Source organism: Toxorhynchites rutilus, chromosome 2, assembly GCF_029784135.1.
Source record: "Toxorhynchites rutilus septentrionalis strain SRP chromosome 2, ASM2978413v1, whole genome shotgun sequence".
NCBI lineage: Eukaryota > Metazoa > Arthropoda > Insecta > Diptera > Culicidae > Toxorhynchites > Toxorhynchites rutilus.
Genome location: NC_073745.1, coordinates 341,176,559 through 341,196,706, shown reverse-complemented (window position 1 = coordinate 341,196,706; position 20,148 = coordinate 341,176,559). Strand labels below are relative to the sequence as shown.

Sequence of the window (20,148 nt, the reverse complement as noted above, 5' to 3'; positions counted from 1 at the left end):
TAGCCACTGGTGGTGGACTTCGGGAAGAATCCGGAAAGATATCGCTGCTGCAAAATAATCTGCCAGTTCCCCTTGGCATTGAAAATAACATGCAAGCGAAAGAGTTTATTTTAATGTTTTCTAACCATATAACACTGCGATGCAATTAGCAGGAAAGCTTCTGAAGATTATTCTTCCCCATCAGTAGGATATTTTCGTATCCAATATTGGATGCATAAAACCTTGTACCTCCAAAGTAACGCTCTCGTTTTCGAAGTCCCCCAAATATTCATTTATTCATTCATTCAGAATGGATTCAGATTCAACTTCAAACAAAGGATCACTGAATCAACGATAGTCCTACGTCACCATTGTGGTTATACCACAGATATAACCCACTTCATGTTTCTCTAGTAGGCAATTAATTATAATGTAAGTTATTTCAGAAACGGAAGTTTATTTGATTTTCACCGGCGTTTTCGTATCATACGTTGGAACAACAGAAAAGTACTCGAAAGACACTTTAGTTCGACTCTCAATGCGTTTTGGTAAAACGTGTGAATGAAGAAAGAGAACAGCTAGGAATGCTATGTATGTTACAATATTTGTTTGTAAATAGTGTAGTAAGTAGTTATATATATTGTAATTAGGAAATAACTGGAGATAAATATGTATAATTAAAAAAAAACCTGTTTCGATATCTTAATTTTTATATTTTTTAAAGATTCACTTATAGATAACTGAACCAAAAACAAGTTTTTCCTTAAGAAAAAAATAACAATTTATATTAAATAAAAAAATACAAAAAAGCATTTTGGCTATGATATAAGATGAGATTAGCCAACTTTTATGGAACCATTCCATCACAGTTCCAATAAAACAAGAGCAAAAAGTCAACGTACACATCTGTCAAAAATAATCAAACCGAACCAAATATACGATATAGGGGAAATGGGGGTAAGACGGACATGTTAGGGAAAACTTCAATTGTGTCTTTGGAAACTCATGTTTTCCAAAACTTACAGTTTATTACAGTTCAATATACTGGTTTTGGAAATAATTGGCTAAATGTTTTATAAAAATGTGTTTTCCATGGAAGTTAAAACAAGCCGAAAAGTAGAACATTTTTATCGATGCGGTTATTATGGACATGTAGTGGGGGGAATATGGACAGGTCAATAATATACGAAGCGTAGAAGTTTATCGCTCGCGAGAGGAATAATTTCGCTCTATCTCAGTGTTTGTGCGTCCAGTGACTTTCAGTCAAACAAAAAAAAAAAAAAGAAAGCGATATAAAAAAACAAAGAATATTCTTCCCTTCACTTTCCTTCATGCATTGGATGTGATTATTGATGCGACTGTGCAATTATTTCAATAATTTAAATTTACCACTTACAAATGAATTTACTTTTCCATGCATACCTAATATCGCTTCTCTGTCAACTCACAAACCGAAATATAACTATCAGCGGATTCAATTTGGCAATTAAACCACTCAAAATGCTTAATATCGAAGCCGCAAAAATTACATCCACTTGCGGAATCATGTTTGATTTTCGGTTTTTGTTTCCCTATTTTTCTTTTGATCAGTATTCATTGCCATAGGATGGTTTAAATATTCTAGAATAGCATGTAGAAGGGTTTCCCATCAACATAAATTTGAAATTCATAATGTAACTATACAATTAAACCACCTGTCCATTATACTTCCACTGTTCGTCTCACCCGCGGTTCCCCTACCTTTCAGTTTGTTGCAGCCGAAAGCGTATGTCATAGAACGTGTAACTCGAAATACCGCTGAGGCATTGTAATATCAACGAAGCACTAATCAAAACCTTGCAAGTATTTTTTCGCTGAGGGGGTGAAGTCCCCTTAGGAACGGCAGTACCACTTTAGAAAATGAAGAAATGTGATAGAGAACAGAGTTTTTGAGATCTGTTGATGTTTTACGAGATAACCAATGTAGATCTAGCAATTCAATTAAAAGCTTCATCCAGGCAAGCTTATTGATACAATCTACAGATAGAAATCAAATGTTAGTTCTCGTTCTGAAACGCATCCCACATTTGCCATCTCATACATTCTCTCGAATCCAGCTTCTAGTTCCCCTCAGCTCAAAGCAAGACGAGACGACGGGGAACACAACTGCAGCGCTTCAAGATAGATTAAACACAACAAGCAGCATAAATAATAACGCAAACAGTCCGAAAAGCCGGAAGTTTTGCAGTAACACAGGGAAGTGCTCTCTCCTCTTCATTATTTATTCAAATGTGCGAGACAGTGATAAAATATACCCTAACCAGGGCGCACATCGTCCCACATCCCGGATTTGGCCGAGTGGGGCTACTTGTGGTAAGTTACTCAGGGAGCACAGAATGCAACACTATTTTATTCAGTGGGACAATACTGTTGCAGCATTGGACTCCGAGAAGCCGCCTGAACATGATTACGCCTCTTTTCCGTTCGTTAGAAGATAAACAAAGCAGCGTGAGGCAAGTATGTATAACCCGGCTAGATTCTCCCGAAGTCTCGGGGATTACTTGCTGTCGGGAAGCGACAACGGCGGCGGCGAGAAAACAGGAGTTAATTCCGTATATTTCCGCCTCAGCCTAATTGTGAGGGGGGACTGGGAAGGACACGGATTAGCCGAGGCACCTCTTATGACTCTGTCCAACTGTTTGTTCTGCACGTCGTGTGCTGTTGTGCAAATGCTTGAAAACTTTCGCTTATTTTCTATGTTAGGGAGGACCCGAAGAAAATAAAATCTCACTTCGAATCTCCGAATGTCATTCATTCGACTGGTGCCACTGATGAGCACAACATAACAATGTAAGCAATTTTAACACACCCTACTCGGGTAACAATGTGAAATGTGAATCGTAGGGCAAACTTTTCCAGAGGAGCGAAACGGCAACATTTTGCGCTTCCTGAGTGCTCGAATTCGTTCTACATTGTTTTTCGCCTTTTTAGTTGTGCATCGAGATACGAAAATAACATTTGATGCGATCTCTCTGGGGGGATTTGGAAAGCGGATGCTGCTTGTGTTTCGCTTAGAGCAAAAAAAAAAATAAAGATGAGGATCCTTATCATCCTTCTAAGCTCCTAGTTGAGTTCTGTGAGCGAAGTGTAGTGCAGTCAGTGTTCGGATTGTTCGAGCAAACCAACTACTGCTGCCGGAGTAGTGTTTGCGGGAGATCTCTACGGAGTTTGTTGCCTGTCGCCTCGTTAGTCTTGCTCCGAGCAATGGGTGGGTGTGGCATAAAATAATCTACATGACAGTCAACGAGCAAACAAAAATATATACACATAAATTACATTACAATCTAGGACCGTAGTCCCGACTGTTGGTTGAGAGTAAAATATTAGTTTCCACTTGCTCGGATTATTTTTTGGGATGTCAGATTGAATTCAATTTCAAACTTTATTATTTCGTTGCCCCTCAGAGAACCGTTTCGACTATTAACATCTGCTTAATGAATTTCACACAGAAAATAATCAAATCCTTTATTCTGCCCAATTTATTATGCTCGTATTATGTTAATAAATCGTATTTAAAAACAACATTCTATACGAATTCTTCTTTCTCTGTGCTCGAGAACCATTTCCGTAAAATCTGAATGCATTTGATGCAATGTGAATGAGAGAATTAAAATGCTGGGGAGTAAAGTGTTTAAGCGGATTAAAAAATGGGCAACCATCGTTTCCTCCCAGCGTTGCATTCATCATCCTTCCAAGAGATGTAGAAGAATTTAGGCCAGAACTACTCTCGAGGATTAGCCATTTATTATCGGACTGCTTCTCCATCGGCATATTCCCCCGTGCGTCTCATCACACCCTGCCCAACGTCCCGTACGGATGTGCCTCTTCAGTGTTAGTATACTAATTCCCAAATTTACCCCTGTTCCGAAAAGTTTTATCGCATCCAGAAATGGGTTGCCTTCATATGCTCACACATGCAACGATCCAACTTGCGTCTCGTCGGCTACAGGAGGAGTAAATCCTTGAAAATCCAATGCCAAGTTCATTGTAGGAACAGGAACCGTTTATCGGATATCTACCGATTATTTGGTCTAAGTCAAGACTTTAGGCATAAATTAGGTTCTCGAAAATAATTAACCCCGTTTGAAATTTGAGCAGAAATCGATTCCTGTCGGCGAGTCAGATTTAAGCAGCATTTGCTGAAGATGAAGATGCTACAAACGATTTAACGGAATTCAAGTTTCATTCTACTCCGCGAGGAATTCCTTTGAAGCCGAAAGCCGAAAGCGAGAACGAGTGACAGCCAGCGAACCACTCGAAAAGACATTCAACGGACCTTTTTTCCGGTTACCGCATTCAAACGGTTGCCCCCGAGGAAGGACCACCGCCAAACACATCCGTTGCATCCGACCGACGTGTGTTCGGTTTCGTGTGCGAGAGATCCTTGGAAACAGTAAATATGGCGATACGCCTTGCAGCCTTTCGCTCATATTCAACTCTGCGTATGACTCTTCCTTTGAAATGGCGACCCTTCCGAAGGGATGATGCCCTGCCACGTCAAAGGCGCCACGAGAGTTCTGGCCAAAAGGTAACTAAAATAGCCACTTTCAGCTTCTTGAATATTTCATGTCGGGCAGACTGATGGTATCAGAGAAAGGATCCCGGGAAGGGATGGTCGAATCTTGGGATGCATCGCCACGAAGTACGTGGGAAATATGTTTACGGCCGAAAATACTTCACCTTCAGAAAACCGACCGACAAAAAAAAAAAAACTCCCCGAACGGATAACGAAAATGAAAGCGAGTTTAAAGACCCGGGTGTGTGTGTATGCGCGCTTCCCCCCGTTTCCAAAGCGTTCTCTTCAACGCAGTTTGGGGCCATACATTCTTGTTAGGGAACTTTCGACTTTCAGCGGCAGAAGCAAGCGATCCACCAAGCAAGAGCGCGGAGGAAGCTCTCAATTTTCATTGAAGCATACTTGAGAAAGTCGGTAATATGCATTTAGGAATGGAGTATAAACGTAAACATTATGCAAACGTGGGGCACTCTCTGCCAGGCGCTGCTGGTCTGGTCTCATACATCAACCGACATCCCGACGAGGAAGGCAGATTGCCGTTTGATCACAGCATAGAGCACAGGTTTTTTTTCCCGAATTGCCACACAGATCGGTAGCTCGGTGGGGAAAGTTTGCTGGTGCCACATATTTTGAAAGAACCACTTTCCCGCTTATTCATTCCTTTGACGAGTTATTTACAATACCTTTTGGAACGGTTTACCCCGGTGACACACAGAATTGCGTGGAATTCGAGGGGATGAAATTCCGCTGCTGTGATCTCTCTTTAATATTCGGGATCCGGGATGCGACGGAATTTGATATATTATATCAGCTAAGCTTAGTAAATATTAAAATTTATTAAACTTTATCCACTGCTGGGGAATATCATATTCCAGTTGTTTTGAGACATTCACTTCGCCAGAAGAAAATTCAAATGGGTTTATGCACTGTTGGGGTATATTCTTTTCTTGAAAACTGATTTATGTTGAAGAAAAAGATATAACGATTAAGATTCTAACACGAATATGGTTTCATTTCAGATTAAGTGTTTGTATAATTACAAAACAAAATAAGATGTGAATTTCTGTACATCCTTAATCATATTTTTATATTGCATAGTAACGTGACAAATGAATGATAAAGAATCAATGGAACAATTACCATAAACGTAAGTATCAATGAGTTCATCGTTTCTTGTTCCAATTGAACAAATTTTCTGATCAACTAAAATGATCAGAAAATTTGATTGCAATGAATAATTGGTTTATCGGTTCGTTTTACAAAAATGGTTCAGTTGTTGAATGATTCATATTAATGTTTGATTCAGTAATCAGCTAATAACAATATGTCTTCATTGATGTTTTTTTCATACAAAAAAAGAAAGACTTTCACTGCGTTTAAGACAAGTTTTACGTTGCGCCGTTGATTTAAATTATTAAGCGTTCTCCCATGGCTGAGTGCATTAATGGCTTTTTAGGCGGACAAAAATCGGAGCGACTGTCACCGATCTGTTTTGCTATATTTCCTATAAAAAGAAGACATTCTAACAAAGAAAAGTTCAAAATTTCAGGACTGCAGCAGGTACTAAACCTGAGAGATCGAGAAATGAAGATGAAAAATAACAATAACATGCATTTTTTTACGAAAAAAGCGAATTCTTCAAAAAATTGTTCGATCATTATAACTCAGAATATAGTATGTTATATTCTATATCAGCCATTTCATGCCAAACCTATATAATGGTTCTCAGATTTTCGTGAAAAGTGGAATATTTGTTCTTCATCGCAAACCCGTTTTTTTTTTCGTTAGGGTAACCATTTCCGTTTTAGAGTGCTTCGAAAAATAACTTTTTCCCTAAAATGACTTTTTCTGAAAATTCATAGAGGAACTGGAACAAATTCGGTACCCCATTTTTTTTTTGTTCTTAGCTCTTGGCCAATGCTCGGAATTTCTTCATATTACGTCAGCTTATAAAGGGATCTATTGCGGACATTTCCCCGCAAACCGATTTCAAAAATCTTGATTTGGCTCGGAGCTTTGAGCATAAAAGTGAAACAACTCAAATTCGAATACCTGAGATGCCCGTGTATAAATTTGGTACCCCATTTTTTTTTATTTTTTCAAATTAAAAGAATCGTCCTGAAATCACTGAAAAATGTATTTTTTGACATTTTCATACATAATAGAAGTGAAGTACACTATCTTACGTAAAGTAACTCAACTTTGACGAAAAGGCATGCAATTTTACAAAACAAAGAAGAACAAAAAAACGATTTTTTCAAGAAAAAGTGAACAAAAAAAAAGTTTCATCTCGATTTATTTCTAACTAAAAAAGTAAAAACGAATCAAAAGTCTTTACAAAAGTCGCAAGCGTAGTTGCTGCATGAGCATGCAATACTTAGCATAGTGTATCATCAACACTATGTTTACATTGGGGTGTCAAATTACCCGCATACCGAATTTTCACTTTGGAATGAAATCTATGAAATTTGTGATTAAAATCTCGATACACTTACTCGAATTCGTTGAAGAACGTCAATTTCTTGATTCAAATTAGCTTTAATATTTAAAAACGCCTCACTAGTCAATTTTTAATGATTTTTCAAAAGACGTACATGAAAAATTTTTGAGACTTCAAAAACAACAAAACTTGATTTTTTTTTTTTTAACACATATATTTTGGGTTTTTGGCATCTGACGTTTGTTACTACATTACTAGAACATTTTTTTTTATTCACCACCAGAGTACGCTCATTATCGCCGGAGATCCGGGTGGGTTCCAAATTACCCACGGGGTACTGAATTTGTACCAGTTCCTCTACCTTTTTATCTGCTGGACCGATTTCAATATCCAATTAAAGCCAATACCCTCGTCTTTTTACAACCAATACTTCAGTTGCAGGAAATATAAATTTTATTTCCGTTAGGGTTGATTGTATTTGTTTTTTTATGGTTCTTATGGTCTCGGGACCAAGGGCGCTATATAATTTTAATTTTTTTTTTCTAATAAGCTGAGGATTTTTTACATAAAATGATTTTTTCAAAAAATCATAACTTTTGAACTGCTGCACCGATTCAGATGATTGACATACCAAATAAGCTAGTTTTCTTTGAAAATATAACACGCTAGCGAATGAATTAGATTCTAGTTGCATAGATCCAGGGTCACATAGAAATATTGAACGAAAAAAAAGGTTTAGTAAAAGGTAAATTCAACGGGGTCGATTAGAAGATCAATCAATGAATAGTTCTGTGATTGGACTCATGAACTTGCGCTCAGTAAGAAAACGTAAATGTTTTTAAGGTATTGATAACAAAAAACAAATTTTGGGCGGGACGAATTTTGCCGGGTCAGCTAGTATATAGATATAAATATATATTGATAGATTGATTAGACTTCCCGAAAACTTGTGGTTAAGTGACTTTGTATGTGGAAATAAGAAGATAAAGCATAAGAAAAAGAAGAATATCAAACATATTTTCAGCAATTATACATGCCAATAAAGTTCTTTACCCTTTTTTATTTTTTTTTTTCGTTTTGATACGATTGAAATTTGTCATCTATGACAATTTCTATGTATTTTACTAGCTTATTAAATGGGCTTATCTTTTTTCAGTTTGAATGATACCATAATTTTAATAAAATACTAGTTGAATTTTCCAGGCTTTGATTGAGAACCAAATCCCCCTTCCTTCCACCCCCCTCTCCAATATATAAGAATTTTCAACATATAGTTGAAAATTCTTCAATTTTCTTTATTCCTGCTAAAAATGTTTGAAAATAAAAGAAACTCCAAATGTCGCTTTCTTCTTGTCTCACTATTTTAAGACTGGGTACCCTAATGGGCCAATGAAATACGGGCCTTATTTTTTGGAAATTTCACTGTGATTTCGAGCAAAATTGTTTTGTTACTTTTCGCAAAATACTCGACCGCTATTTTTTATTTTTTTTTTTCATCAGGGTTTCAATTTTGATTTTAGGGTGGTCCGAAAAATCAAATGTTTTCTCTTTTTTCTGAAAATGACTTTTTTTTTCAAAAATTCAAAACTTTTGAACTACTTAACCGATTTAGATTATCGATATATCAAATTATACCCATTCTTTCTCGGAAAAAAAAAACTTGCAAAAATTTGGTTTTTGTGTTTGTAATTAAGGATCGTATTTATCTTTTGCTGTTTACATGGCTTTGGACTAGAGGGTGCTATTTTTTCTTGAAAGCTGATGTTTTTTTTTGCATAACATATTCGACAATCAGAGAGGTCGTTTTTTTTTTGTTTTTGAGTTATAATTTTTCAAAGTGTACCAATGGTCCGAAAAATCAATTTTTCCTCTTTTTTCTACCACATAAATTCATAACTCTTCAACTACTGCACCGATTCAGATGATTGACATATCAAATTCAAGCCTATGCGATAGTCTTCTTTAGGAAATATTAAACTTGCGAAAAATGAAATAATTTTGTTTTTGTTATTATCAATTTTATTTGTATTTATAGTTTACTCGGTTAAAGATGGAGGGCGCTATATTTTTTATATTTTTTTCTGGAAAGCTGAGTTTTGTTTCGTTTTTAAGTTGTGATTCCTACGAATACGAAATACGAATTCGGAATTCTTGAGGATTTCAATTGAGGATCACCAGGAATTGTTTAAATTTATATTGCAGCGAAATTAAGAACGCTAGGAGTTGGGTGAACAAATTGGAATAACATATTGTGGAGCGATTAAAGAGCTTCAATTTAGTTGATAGATACAATGAAGTGTAATATGTATTGTTGGGCTAAAATTAGTAAGAACATCTTAAAAACCACTAAATTCTAAGTTTCTCACTTCCAAAGTGTTATCTAAGGGTGGACCCCTGTTATTTTTTTGGATGTTAGGAATAAAGTGGAGCGTTCGAGTATTTTGGTTATTGTTTAAGGTATATTTTTGTTATAAATGAGTTATGTGTAACGCTCTAGATAATACATTTTCACATGCTGAAAAAAATTCAGCCAAATTGGTCGAGTAGTTCCTGAGATATCGATGCCACCAACTGAAAAAACATGGTTTCGAGAAAAACGCGTTCAAAAATTCATACATCAATACTATATCCCTTAAGGTTACCTCATACTCTTGGTTGAAATCAACATTTCCAAGGGCATAAAAAATGTAAATCCACTAATTCAGATGCTTCACATCTATATCCTGTACTAAATTTTCTTGTCTTTCAAATAGATGCAACAGAACCATCGTACGTAGCGTACTTGTTGAAGTAAAGATAATTTCAAAAAGAGTCCAAAACAGAGAAAAAAGTTCGATAATTCTGTCGTTGTTGAAATTCGAATATATGTGAAGAAGGATTTTTTTTCTCATCAATTATGATCCCCTATCACCTATTGGAACAATTCGAATTTTTATGTGAGGAAGTTATTTTCAGACTTTGAGAATCAATTTTTTTTCTATTCAAAAAAACAATAAATATGTGTATAAAAACCATTTTTTTTCTCGATTATATACAGGATTTGATTATATACAGTGAAATTAATTTGGAGACTTATATAATTGAGCCAGTCCTGCAAAACCCGGTAATAGTTATTACTTTTCAGTTCGTTTCTTCACCGTGTTCAATTCTGCATAAAAAAAAATTAACGAAATTCACAAAATAGTTACAAATGCAGAATCCCGATTATGCTGATTATTTTATCTGTGTAAATAAATTTGTACACAAATTTAAATAGCACAGATTTATTAAATGTCAAACCGCCTTACTCCCGGTTAATCGTTGCCATCACCGCCAAAGCAGAATCTTGCTTGTTTGATTCACTATGAACCTTTAGAACCTGGTGAATCTGTTACAACTAATTAGTATTGACTATGTTTGATTCGTTCTAGTAGTATGCAATTCTAGCGAATCAATTGGATTAGGTACAAAAACATAATAAAATTATTATTCTCAATGACAACGCGCGGCAAAAGTCTTAAAAAAAAATGATAACGCCTCAATGGGTTGCACACGGCACTCACTGCCATTCTCATTCAGATTACTAGTTGCCCCGAAGGATGTAGCACGATTTGACAGATCATTGGTTCCTTCCCTTTTTCGAAATCCGCAATTTATCTGTAAGCTTGAACAGCGCTCAACGACAAATCCTTTTTGCCCGGGATTTTAATTGAAAATTGATGCGGAGATGGTAGAAAATAGAATCCAGTTTAGACACAATATGGAACATATTTTCATTAATTTGTACATCCAACGTATACGTATTCTCAATATTTTTAGATGGAATTAGGATTTGGAAAAAATATCCAAGAAAGTGTTACTAAATATGATTTCATACACTTATTCAGTCAATTGTACAAAAATTGCAGGAAAAATAATTTAAAAACCTGATTGCCCCACTTGCCTATGCGTGATCGTATATCAATGAAATGTGTTTTTGAATAGGTTATTCCATAGCAGTCGGAATTGGTCGCGAGTAATCTCTGTTTTGTACATTCTCATTTTATTTTACGATTGGATTTTTCGAAAGTTGAAGAAGTTGTTTTCGTTTCCGGCCCACTTTTCCCACTTCTTGTTCCTGACCCCTGGACAGCGGAAAAAAAATGAGTTGGAAGTATTATTCGATCAAGAGTCGTATCAAGGCCAAGAAGTACTCACAAAAAAGGCACGTGTGAAGTAGTAAAAAAAAAACATATAAAATCCCAGTGGGATTTATTATATGGGAAAATGTAATGGGAAGCGTTGAATAATACAGCATGGCACCAAACGTTTTTTATGATTTGCCAAATAAATTCAGTTTCAATGAAATATCATTGACGGTGTTTGTCAATTCACTGGATTGATATCCATAACAAATCGCTTCACAAATCAAATGCAACATATAGTTGGATGTACAGATCATCGTACGAATTGGTTCATTTCTGTCTCATACCCCCATTAATTGCTTTTTACCACGTTTTTTATGACGATTTCAATTTTTTTAAATAGTAAAATTTAAAAAATTATATAAAATGAAAGTTGAGCCCATTGATTTTTAGTTTTCGTCTCATTTGCCTAGATCTATGATTCGTCACCTGTTGAAATTTCACACATGTGTTTCAAGGCATTAGTATCATACTTTTAATCAATTGTGCACACCGATCGACATGTTTTTTTTCTCTAGATTTGTTTGATTATATGGGATCCAACTAAAATAGACCTTTTTCACGGTTGAATGACCATTAGGGTGCCAATGAAAATGGTCATCTCGAATTTCAAAATGTTACCCTATACAAAATGTTTACCACCTCGAAAAAACACTCTATGCAAAATATCTGCTTAATTGGACTTAAAGGAGAGTGGCGCAAAGCGGTCAAATTTTGAGTTTTTTGAAAATCGATAAATCACCCAAAGGAAATCAGTGTTTTTGAAAAAAAAATTTTTGATGTCAAATGTCTTACAATTGCATGAAATGTCGAGATCTTGTGTCATCTCGAAAAAAAAAATTTTTGGCGAAAATCAACACTCTGTTTTTTTTCGGAATACTAAACGAAAATTATGGTATTGAGTGCCTATAAATATAGTTATCTTGATTTTTCATTCGGAACTTGCTGCGAAATGTTGATTTGCACGATAATATACGCTATGCAAAATTATAGCTCATTCGAACTTCATTTATTAGTGTCACAGACGTTAAAATTCAAATTTTTTTGAGAAATGAAAAATCACCAAAAATCGGGGTGTCCAAAAAAAAATTGTCCCCCCTTGGGTGATTTTTCGATTTTCAAAAACACAAACTTCGAGCGTTTTGCGCCACTCTACCTTAAGTCCATTTAAGCTTATATTTTGCATAGGGTATTTTTCGAGGTGGTGAATATTATGTATAAGGTAACTTTTAGAAATTTTAGGGTCGATTTTTTCCCATACATTCATTGGCACCCTAGTGACCATGCATGATTTCAAATAGAAAATCACGTGTCTCCATTGATTCAATATATAAGGAATGGCATTATGGGGACGCGCGGTTTTTTTTTATTTTGATATTTCATGTGGAAAAGTCAAAAGTTTTTGAAAAAAAAGTTTAGGTCTCTTGGGTTGGACGCCTCAAAATTCACAATGAATAAACCTTTTTCTGTTTTCGAAGTGTCTATCAGAACACCTTTTATCTTCACTCAAAAAATCGGTCGTAATCGGTCAAGCGGTTCAAAAGTTACAAATTTTCGAAATGGACGTATTGCTAAGAAAACTGATTTTTCCGCCACCTGGGTTCTAAATGACTCTAAATGTGAAATATAAAACACGGGTCTAAAATTTTCGCGATTATTTTGTTATTATAGGAGTTAAGCTCGACGAGAACCTGCCAAGTATGTTATCTGACTTGACCGTTTGAAAGTTGGTATTGACTTTGCTAAGTCGTCATCGTCGATAAAATTTTAATTATGTAATTGTGAACATCATCTTTCGTCCTAGTCTTCCCAGCCTCCGTGATAAAACATTGCAATAACAGTTATCTTCTGAAATATGTTCGATATTCTGGTCGATTGGACCATTGAGTATGTAGTTCTCACAGCCCAATCTTTGAAATTTATTATCTACTAGCTGACCCGACAAACTTCGTGTCGCTCAAAACTCATCATAATAATATAAATTTACTTTCAGGCACTCTTTTCGCTCAAGAATTTTAAATCACTCGAAATAACATGTTTCTCCGTTACATGAAATACATGTTTGATACAGGAATGTGATTTTTCATTTTTATTTCAAAACGTGCCATTTTCACGTAACATAAACGGAACGCGAAGCTTAATTCCACTAACACGAAATCCAATTGGGCTAACAAAAATGCCATTGTGGAACATATGGGAATTATTTATTTTTTACTTTCTCTCAAAGCTCAAAATTTCTCATCTTTTTCTCATTTCTCTTTTTTTTTCTCATCATAACATTGTTCTACGGGCAGAGATGAATACAACAGAATCAAGACGGCTCAAATCGGACCATTCTTTTGTTGGGTTTTGCGCTTACCAACACATTCGACCTTCCATTTTTACTTATATAGATGAGATCACTAACGTTCGCACGAACATCATTCAAAGAACAAGATTGCTTCTTCATTGCTCTTCAGTCATATCACAACTGTTTGTTGGTTTCACCAGAAAATAAGTACAAACAACAAACGAAGCAACAAATTGTTTCAAAGCCACATACGAAACTTTTGAAACATCCTTATGATAATAATAATTAATTGGAAGAAGGTTGAAACAATAGCTGCTTGTTGCGTGCAACTGTGGATACCCCAATCGTTCTTCTACGCCTAGAATGAATGAAAATATGGGAAAATCGGTAATCTGGTATGTACTGACCCCCAATTAGGTAATCTCAATCTGACTAGGTAGCTGCGATGGTGGTGTGTGATATCTGCAACTTTTGATCATATTGTCACTGCCACTGTGTTTGTCAGTAATGTCAGGTTGGAGCTGGATACTTCTTCCTGCAATGTCGTAATCAAACAAACAGCGAAGTCGCTTTCTTCTCTTTACCCAAAAAAAAAAAAAAAATTAAAAAAACATACTGGAAAAAATCGAGAAATAGACAGAAAACCTTTCTTCTATTCGTCCGAAAATAAATCTGAGGTGTATACTTCGTCGAACTCGAATTGTATTAAAAAGAACAAAGAAACCAGTTGAACATTGCCTGACGTATAAGGAAGTCATCAATTTGCAAATTATAATGAATTCGAGAAAAAAATGTTTTTGAAACGCTTCAAGCTTATGCAGCAGTTTTATCTTTGTGGGACGTATCTGAATTTTCATATGAATTTTGGCAAGTCGAATGATAAAATTTAAGTAATGTTGTCATTTTGTTCGAAACTCGGTGTATAATCTTGAATTTAAAACGGAGTGCAACATTGTTTATATGTGATAAACTCTCTAACTTCAACCTTCACCACAATCTGTCACCCGATAACGCACTGCTAATTGAAATCTTCGGGATTGAATGTCACCATAAAATTCACTCCAAAGTTCCTTTTTCCCCTGAACATAAAATCCCAACGCTCTCACATACAACAAGTCCATTGGATTGAAATTTATGCATGTTGACATTATTTTTCAACCATCTTCCCACACTTAGAAACGTTCCCAATTTTTCTTTCCCCTCCCCCTCACCATCCAGCGGACGTTATAGTTTCCGGTCCTTGTGAAAGACTCAAATTAATGGTAATGTCTCTTTTTTCAACACCGAACAAAACATTCCTTCCCCTTTGAGGCAGATTTCGCTTCGCTACGCCCGGTTCGCTCCCAAAGGCCAAATAAATATCAAAGAGGCAACAAGAAACCCCTGTCAATGTGATGCCATAATATTTGTTGTTGTGTCTGGGTCTCTCCTCCCCATCCGACCCATCGCAGACCCCACACTTCCCTCTTGTATATGATAGAAGCTGATTGTTTGAAATCAATTCCGGAACTCTATAGAGAGATATTTTTGTGATTTGTTTGGCTTTGCTTTCAATTCATCGGCTTCATTTTCATGGTTTTTTCCTTCCCCCTCTTTACCGAGCTACTGAGCTGATGAATTGAGATTGGATGGGAATCTTTGTGGAAATACGTAAAAATCGTCGTTTGGGTGAAACTAACCGATTTCTTGTGGGACTTTGGGACCCGAAGACGCAACAACATGCAGAGGCAGCAGCATCAGACGGTTGAAAGCTTCACCAACTTTTTCCAGGTTTTTTCCCCCAGTCCTACGAGAATGCATCGAACAAGCGGAATGAACTTTCCGTCTGATTAAAAATGGATCATGGGAACGGGATCTTTGCAAACCGGAGGAATCAAGCGCGTGGCTTACGTGGGCAATTTTTTGCAACCTCCGGCAAGAGCCAAGAGCCAAGCGGAAGAAAAACTGCATCATTCTTGTGTTGCAAGTTTCATTGAATTTAAAATTTTCCAGCCAATGAAAAATATTTGCCGGACGTGATTTATTCAATCGTTCGTGGCGCAGCGTTTCGAAGGAAGAGTAAGTTTTCTCCCAACCCAACCCGATATCCGCCCCCCTCACTCTTCCCAGATGGTGTGTGTGTGTGTGTACTCACCCGACGGCTCCATTGGCAAGAAGTTTCAGCTCACGGTCCAGTGTTTCCTGGATGTTCTTCTGCGAGTATAGATTGATCGGTGAGTTGAACTGCTTATTCACCAAACGACGCTGCATCGTGGCCATGTTTTTTCCTTCTCTCAATCTGGCTCGATTTATTGCACTTTGATTCGATTGATAATTTTTCTACTGTTACAATTTGATTGCACTCAAATTAAACAAGTTGTGGCGGTTGGTGGAGAAAAGTTTTCTTCTCGATAGTGTTCGTTGTTATTTCTACCTAGAAGTGGGGTGGAATCGAAGAGGGGGGACAAAAAGATTGTAAACTTGTTCAGTGGGACATGAATAAAAATAGTCTCATTAAAATTCGACGAGCGCTGGAGCCGGACTCTGCAATGAGGTAGAAGAGTAAAATAAAATAAATAAATAGTTGATTGATTATAATTGAATGAAATTAAATTGGAAATGTTTCGAGAAGGCCAGATAAACGCAAATTTAGTCTGTTTTGTTTCAGTTTGAAATTATGTCAACCGATTGCAAATTTTACGTTCCACTGTCTGGCGAAAAATAGATCCACAGTCCAGCCGGTGTCATCACACGTCGGGCAAAATATTGACCGTAATAAATTTTAATAATTAATTAGTTCGATAGGTGACACATCAGACCACAGTGTCACCTGATGGAGCACAGGTGGTTGAAATGGAGGTCACAAGCTTCCGGTCGATCGGCTTCCCCTGTTTCCAGTGAAGTGTCGGAACAAATTAAGCCCGGAGTTGCGTGTGCGATGGTTTATTATTACGTGTGGTTTGCACTCCCCACTGCAGTTCATTGGCAGGCTGAAATCTGTCATCGGAGGGAAAGCAGGCGTGATTTCCTGAAATCGCTTCATCAATTTGTACGGTGATGACTCGAACTGAGGACGAAGATGTTGCTCAAATCCCACCACCTACGTGAGAGGCTTTCAGGGCTGACAAATTCTTAATTAATTTTTGGCTTTGGGAAAGAACTATAACGAACCGCAGAGCCTCTTTGAATTAAGTCCCAATTTGCGAACATAAATCAATTCCAAATCAGCCTCCGCCTCTGTAACCATTTGTAATCTTTTTAGAGTCTTATCAACACCCGCAAAAGTTAATCGAGGAAAACAAACTGGTTCCCCCTTCTCTCTTCCTTCCGAATTTTTCAACCCACAAAACTTATTTGACCCAAATCCTGATATTATTCTTGCAGGGCCACTGAAAAACGATTCAATTTCCCTGCCTTTGGTAAAGGGATTATCACTTGTCCGACGGGGGGAAAAGTTTTTCCGGTTGCTCGACGTCGTTCTGTTGTGCGTCTGTGACAGTTTTCCCACGTGGAACCGTTTCCAATTTTTCACCGGATATTTCGTGACACCTCATTTGCACCATTAATGGGCAGATAAAATTGGAACTTCGAGTTAGTCTGAGTTCCATTCTGTGAAATATACGCGGCCAACATTTGATGGCGGTGATAGTTTCGGGAGACAGTTGTTCATCCGAGCAGAGATGATGATTTTGCAAATACATTTTGCTAGGAAAGTCAACGTTCTGTGGCTGAATGATTGGTAAAATTTTCATGTATAATTTTCGTTCTGACCGCGGGAATTTCCGTCTAAGAAAATTCATTCGAAACTGAACTTGACACCTGAAATACAATTACAATTACAATCTGATTACGAGGTACTCGAAGCAGTTCGTGTTTTATCCACTTAACACAAACGGGAAGCTCCGTTTCTTAGGGTGGGTTTAGACTAGTGATATATTCATGTGAAGAAATATGATGAGATGAGAAATCGCATCAACCGTTTACACTAGCGTGAGCTTCTATAATGAATATATTCATATTTTCGGTGAATTTATTCACCTAAAGTAGAACTGCATCCAACTTTAGTGATTTCTCACCAGTGAGGAATTCACAAGCGTTTACATATACTAAATTTATTCAAGTTATATATACCTCGAATAAGTGTATCATATTTATTCTCACCCGTTTACACCTATTTTCACGTGAATAAATCCATCTATAGCTATAGATCTCCCTAATGTAAACCCGCCATTAGTGTCTTTTTATATTTGCCGAATAATTGCGTTTTTTATGTAATTGACTAATTTGATTCAAATTCTTTTTCTCGTAAAGCGCTTTCCCTTTCGATATTTTGCAAACATGAAAAAAACTTGAAAAAATGTAGCAAATAAATAGTTTTTAACAAAACAAACTCGGCAAAAAAGAGAAACCATTTATGGAAACGATACATTAAATTGTTGTCACCAATGCAAACACATCTGGTTATAAATTGAAATCATATTCGTATCAGTAACAGACGGCATGCAAAATTGATCTTATAAAAAATTGGACAGAGTTTATACACAAATATTCAAAATGCAATAAAAAAAACATAAGGATACTGTTACTCGCGTTAAAAAGTCTTCCCGTGCGAAGGTTCGGGTTCGTGAGGCTTTGTTAAACGACGAAACAGAAATTACCGACGCGGAACCAACTGTTCTATGGCGGACCACTAAACGCACTTAGATGAGCTGATACTCGGTCTTTCCCGCTTCCTACTATTTGCCTTGCTATTAATAAGGCCTATGTTACTGGAAAGGAGAGAAGAGTTTCGATCTGACTTAGTGCAATGGTTAGTTACAGTAGATTCCTTGGCCTGACCCGACTTCTAGCTAGTTTCCTTACAATTTTGAAGGACTATGCACCTTGAAATGGGATCAAAGACAAACTTTTGTATAACCAGAGGCGTTTCGGAGATAACCAGACAGCAGTTGATATTGAACTGAACTTTATTTTAAAATTTGATCTTTTATAAACAGAAAATTCCTAATCTAGTTTAAAACTGAAAAGAGAGAGAAAGATCTCTCTATCAAATCTAGTTTTAGGAGAAAATTGAAAACGTTATTTGAATAAGCACTAGTTCTACCATAAATATTTTGTAACAAATTTATTTTTTATGCACCAGCTTTTGAGAGAGACGAGTTTAAAAAATCACATAATTATACTTAAAATATTTTAGGTTTTCACTATTTTTATGTTTCTTGGGATATCTCTGCACATGCTTAACCAAACTTCAATGTCTATATACCATTGAATGGGTAATTGAATGCTTGTTTGAAGAGCCGTGGATAGACCTACGTTTCATTTTGTAACTCATGAGAAACGAGTATTTGAAAAACAGGCTTCTGAAAAACAGAAGCGTTGTCACGTAACAAAAATTGAGCATTTTTTTAGTTTATCAGATGAACATAGGTTCAAATATTTTTATACTTTGGATTCTCTGAGCAAACAATAAGGAGCAACAACCCACAAAATTTGGTTAAAATCGGTTCATAAATAGAGGAGTATCAACTGTCTCCAGAAGTTGTTGTCACGTCACGAAAAGTATGCGATCCATTCCAGTGTGACGTAACAACATTTTGATTCACTATAAACACTTTTGTTTTGCGTTTTCATGAATAAAGCACACCAAATTAAACGATTGTATAGTAAAATTAAGAAAATTTCCAACAAGAACACTAACACCAGTTGGAGCCTATTTTATAATTCGATTGGCTTGGTGTCAGTCAAATACTTTTGTGACGTGGCAACACTTGACTTTTTTCTGTTTCGGACTGTTGAACATTAATGATTAATTTAATTAATTTCAGTTCCGTTTCAAAACATACAAATCATCTTTCTCCTATGTTTTATCAACAATATATGAACGTAGATTCCACAATAGAAGATTTAATCTTATTTCAATTTCCGGTTGGTTGATGGTAGTATTCAATAGTAAAAAAATATGGAAAACCCATACGATATGGGCTTACCAGCGGAAGTCGAATATCGTATTCCGATGCCATTTTGAAATCGAGGATGGTGACTTCTGGTTCGTTAAAAACGGATATAAAAGACCAGGAATGGCATGAAATCCCACAATACTATCGTGAATGGTAATGTTGGCATATAATCATGGGTGCACGAAGAGGAATCAAAAAAGAATAATGTTTGATAGTGAGAGATAGGATTTAAGTGAGAGGGAGATAATGTTTGAGTGGAAAGAAGCGACGTGTGTGGAGTTATACAATGAAAATGTACATACAAATGCACACCGAACATCAACGATTAACGATCAACTATTAAAGTCAAAGTCATCTTCAACACGCAAACATGAACGCCCTTGCACAGGTAGGCGCGGATGCATACAAAGAGTTTATCAAAAGTTTCTGATAGCAAAATCAAATGCGTTCCCCCTGTAGTGAGCGCCACTCGATGAACCAGGATTGTGTTAGGCATTGATGGCAAGCGCCAGAGTGAACGTGTTAAACAATCACGATATAAAAACTGAGGTCGGTTTAGGACCACCCCGACTTTTCTCAAATAAAGACATACCGTATATTACAGGTAAACAGGTGGATACACTTTTTATAGCTTATTTTGATGAAAATACCATAAACAATTAAAATTGCCTTGTTTCGCAATGTTTCACAATCTAAAAGAACATAGGACTCATTTTGCACACAGGTCGAATATATTTCTTCTCTGTTTTTGAAGGAATGAAAACGTAAAATGGCGCTAAAAT

General features: G+C 36.4%; 1 protein-coding gene across 3 annotated transcripts in view; it reads right to left on the bottom strand.

Moving 5' to 3' along the window:
- The window catches only part of LOC129765445 (uncharacterized), a 351,357-nt gene that overhangs the window by 298,685 nt on the left and 32,524 nt on the right, over positions 1 to 20,148 (bottom strand). For 2 of the 3 annotated variants that reach the window (XM_055765774.1, XM_055765777.1), the window contains exon 2: positions 15,562 to 15,840. In XM_055765774.1, coding sequence (XP_055621749.1) covers positions 15,562 to 15,686 — 125 coding nt within the window. In that variant the 5' untranslated portion in view covers positions 15,687 to 15,840. Of the gene's footprint in view, positions 1 to 15,561; positions 15,951 to 20,148 lie in introns of all 3 variants that reach the window. The other variant, XM_055765775.1, reaches the window with a different exon arrangement.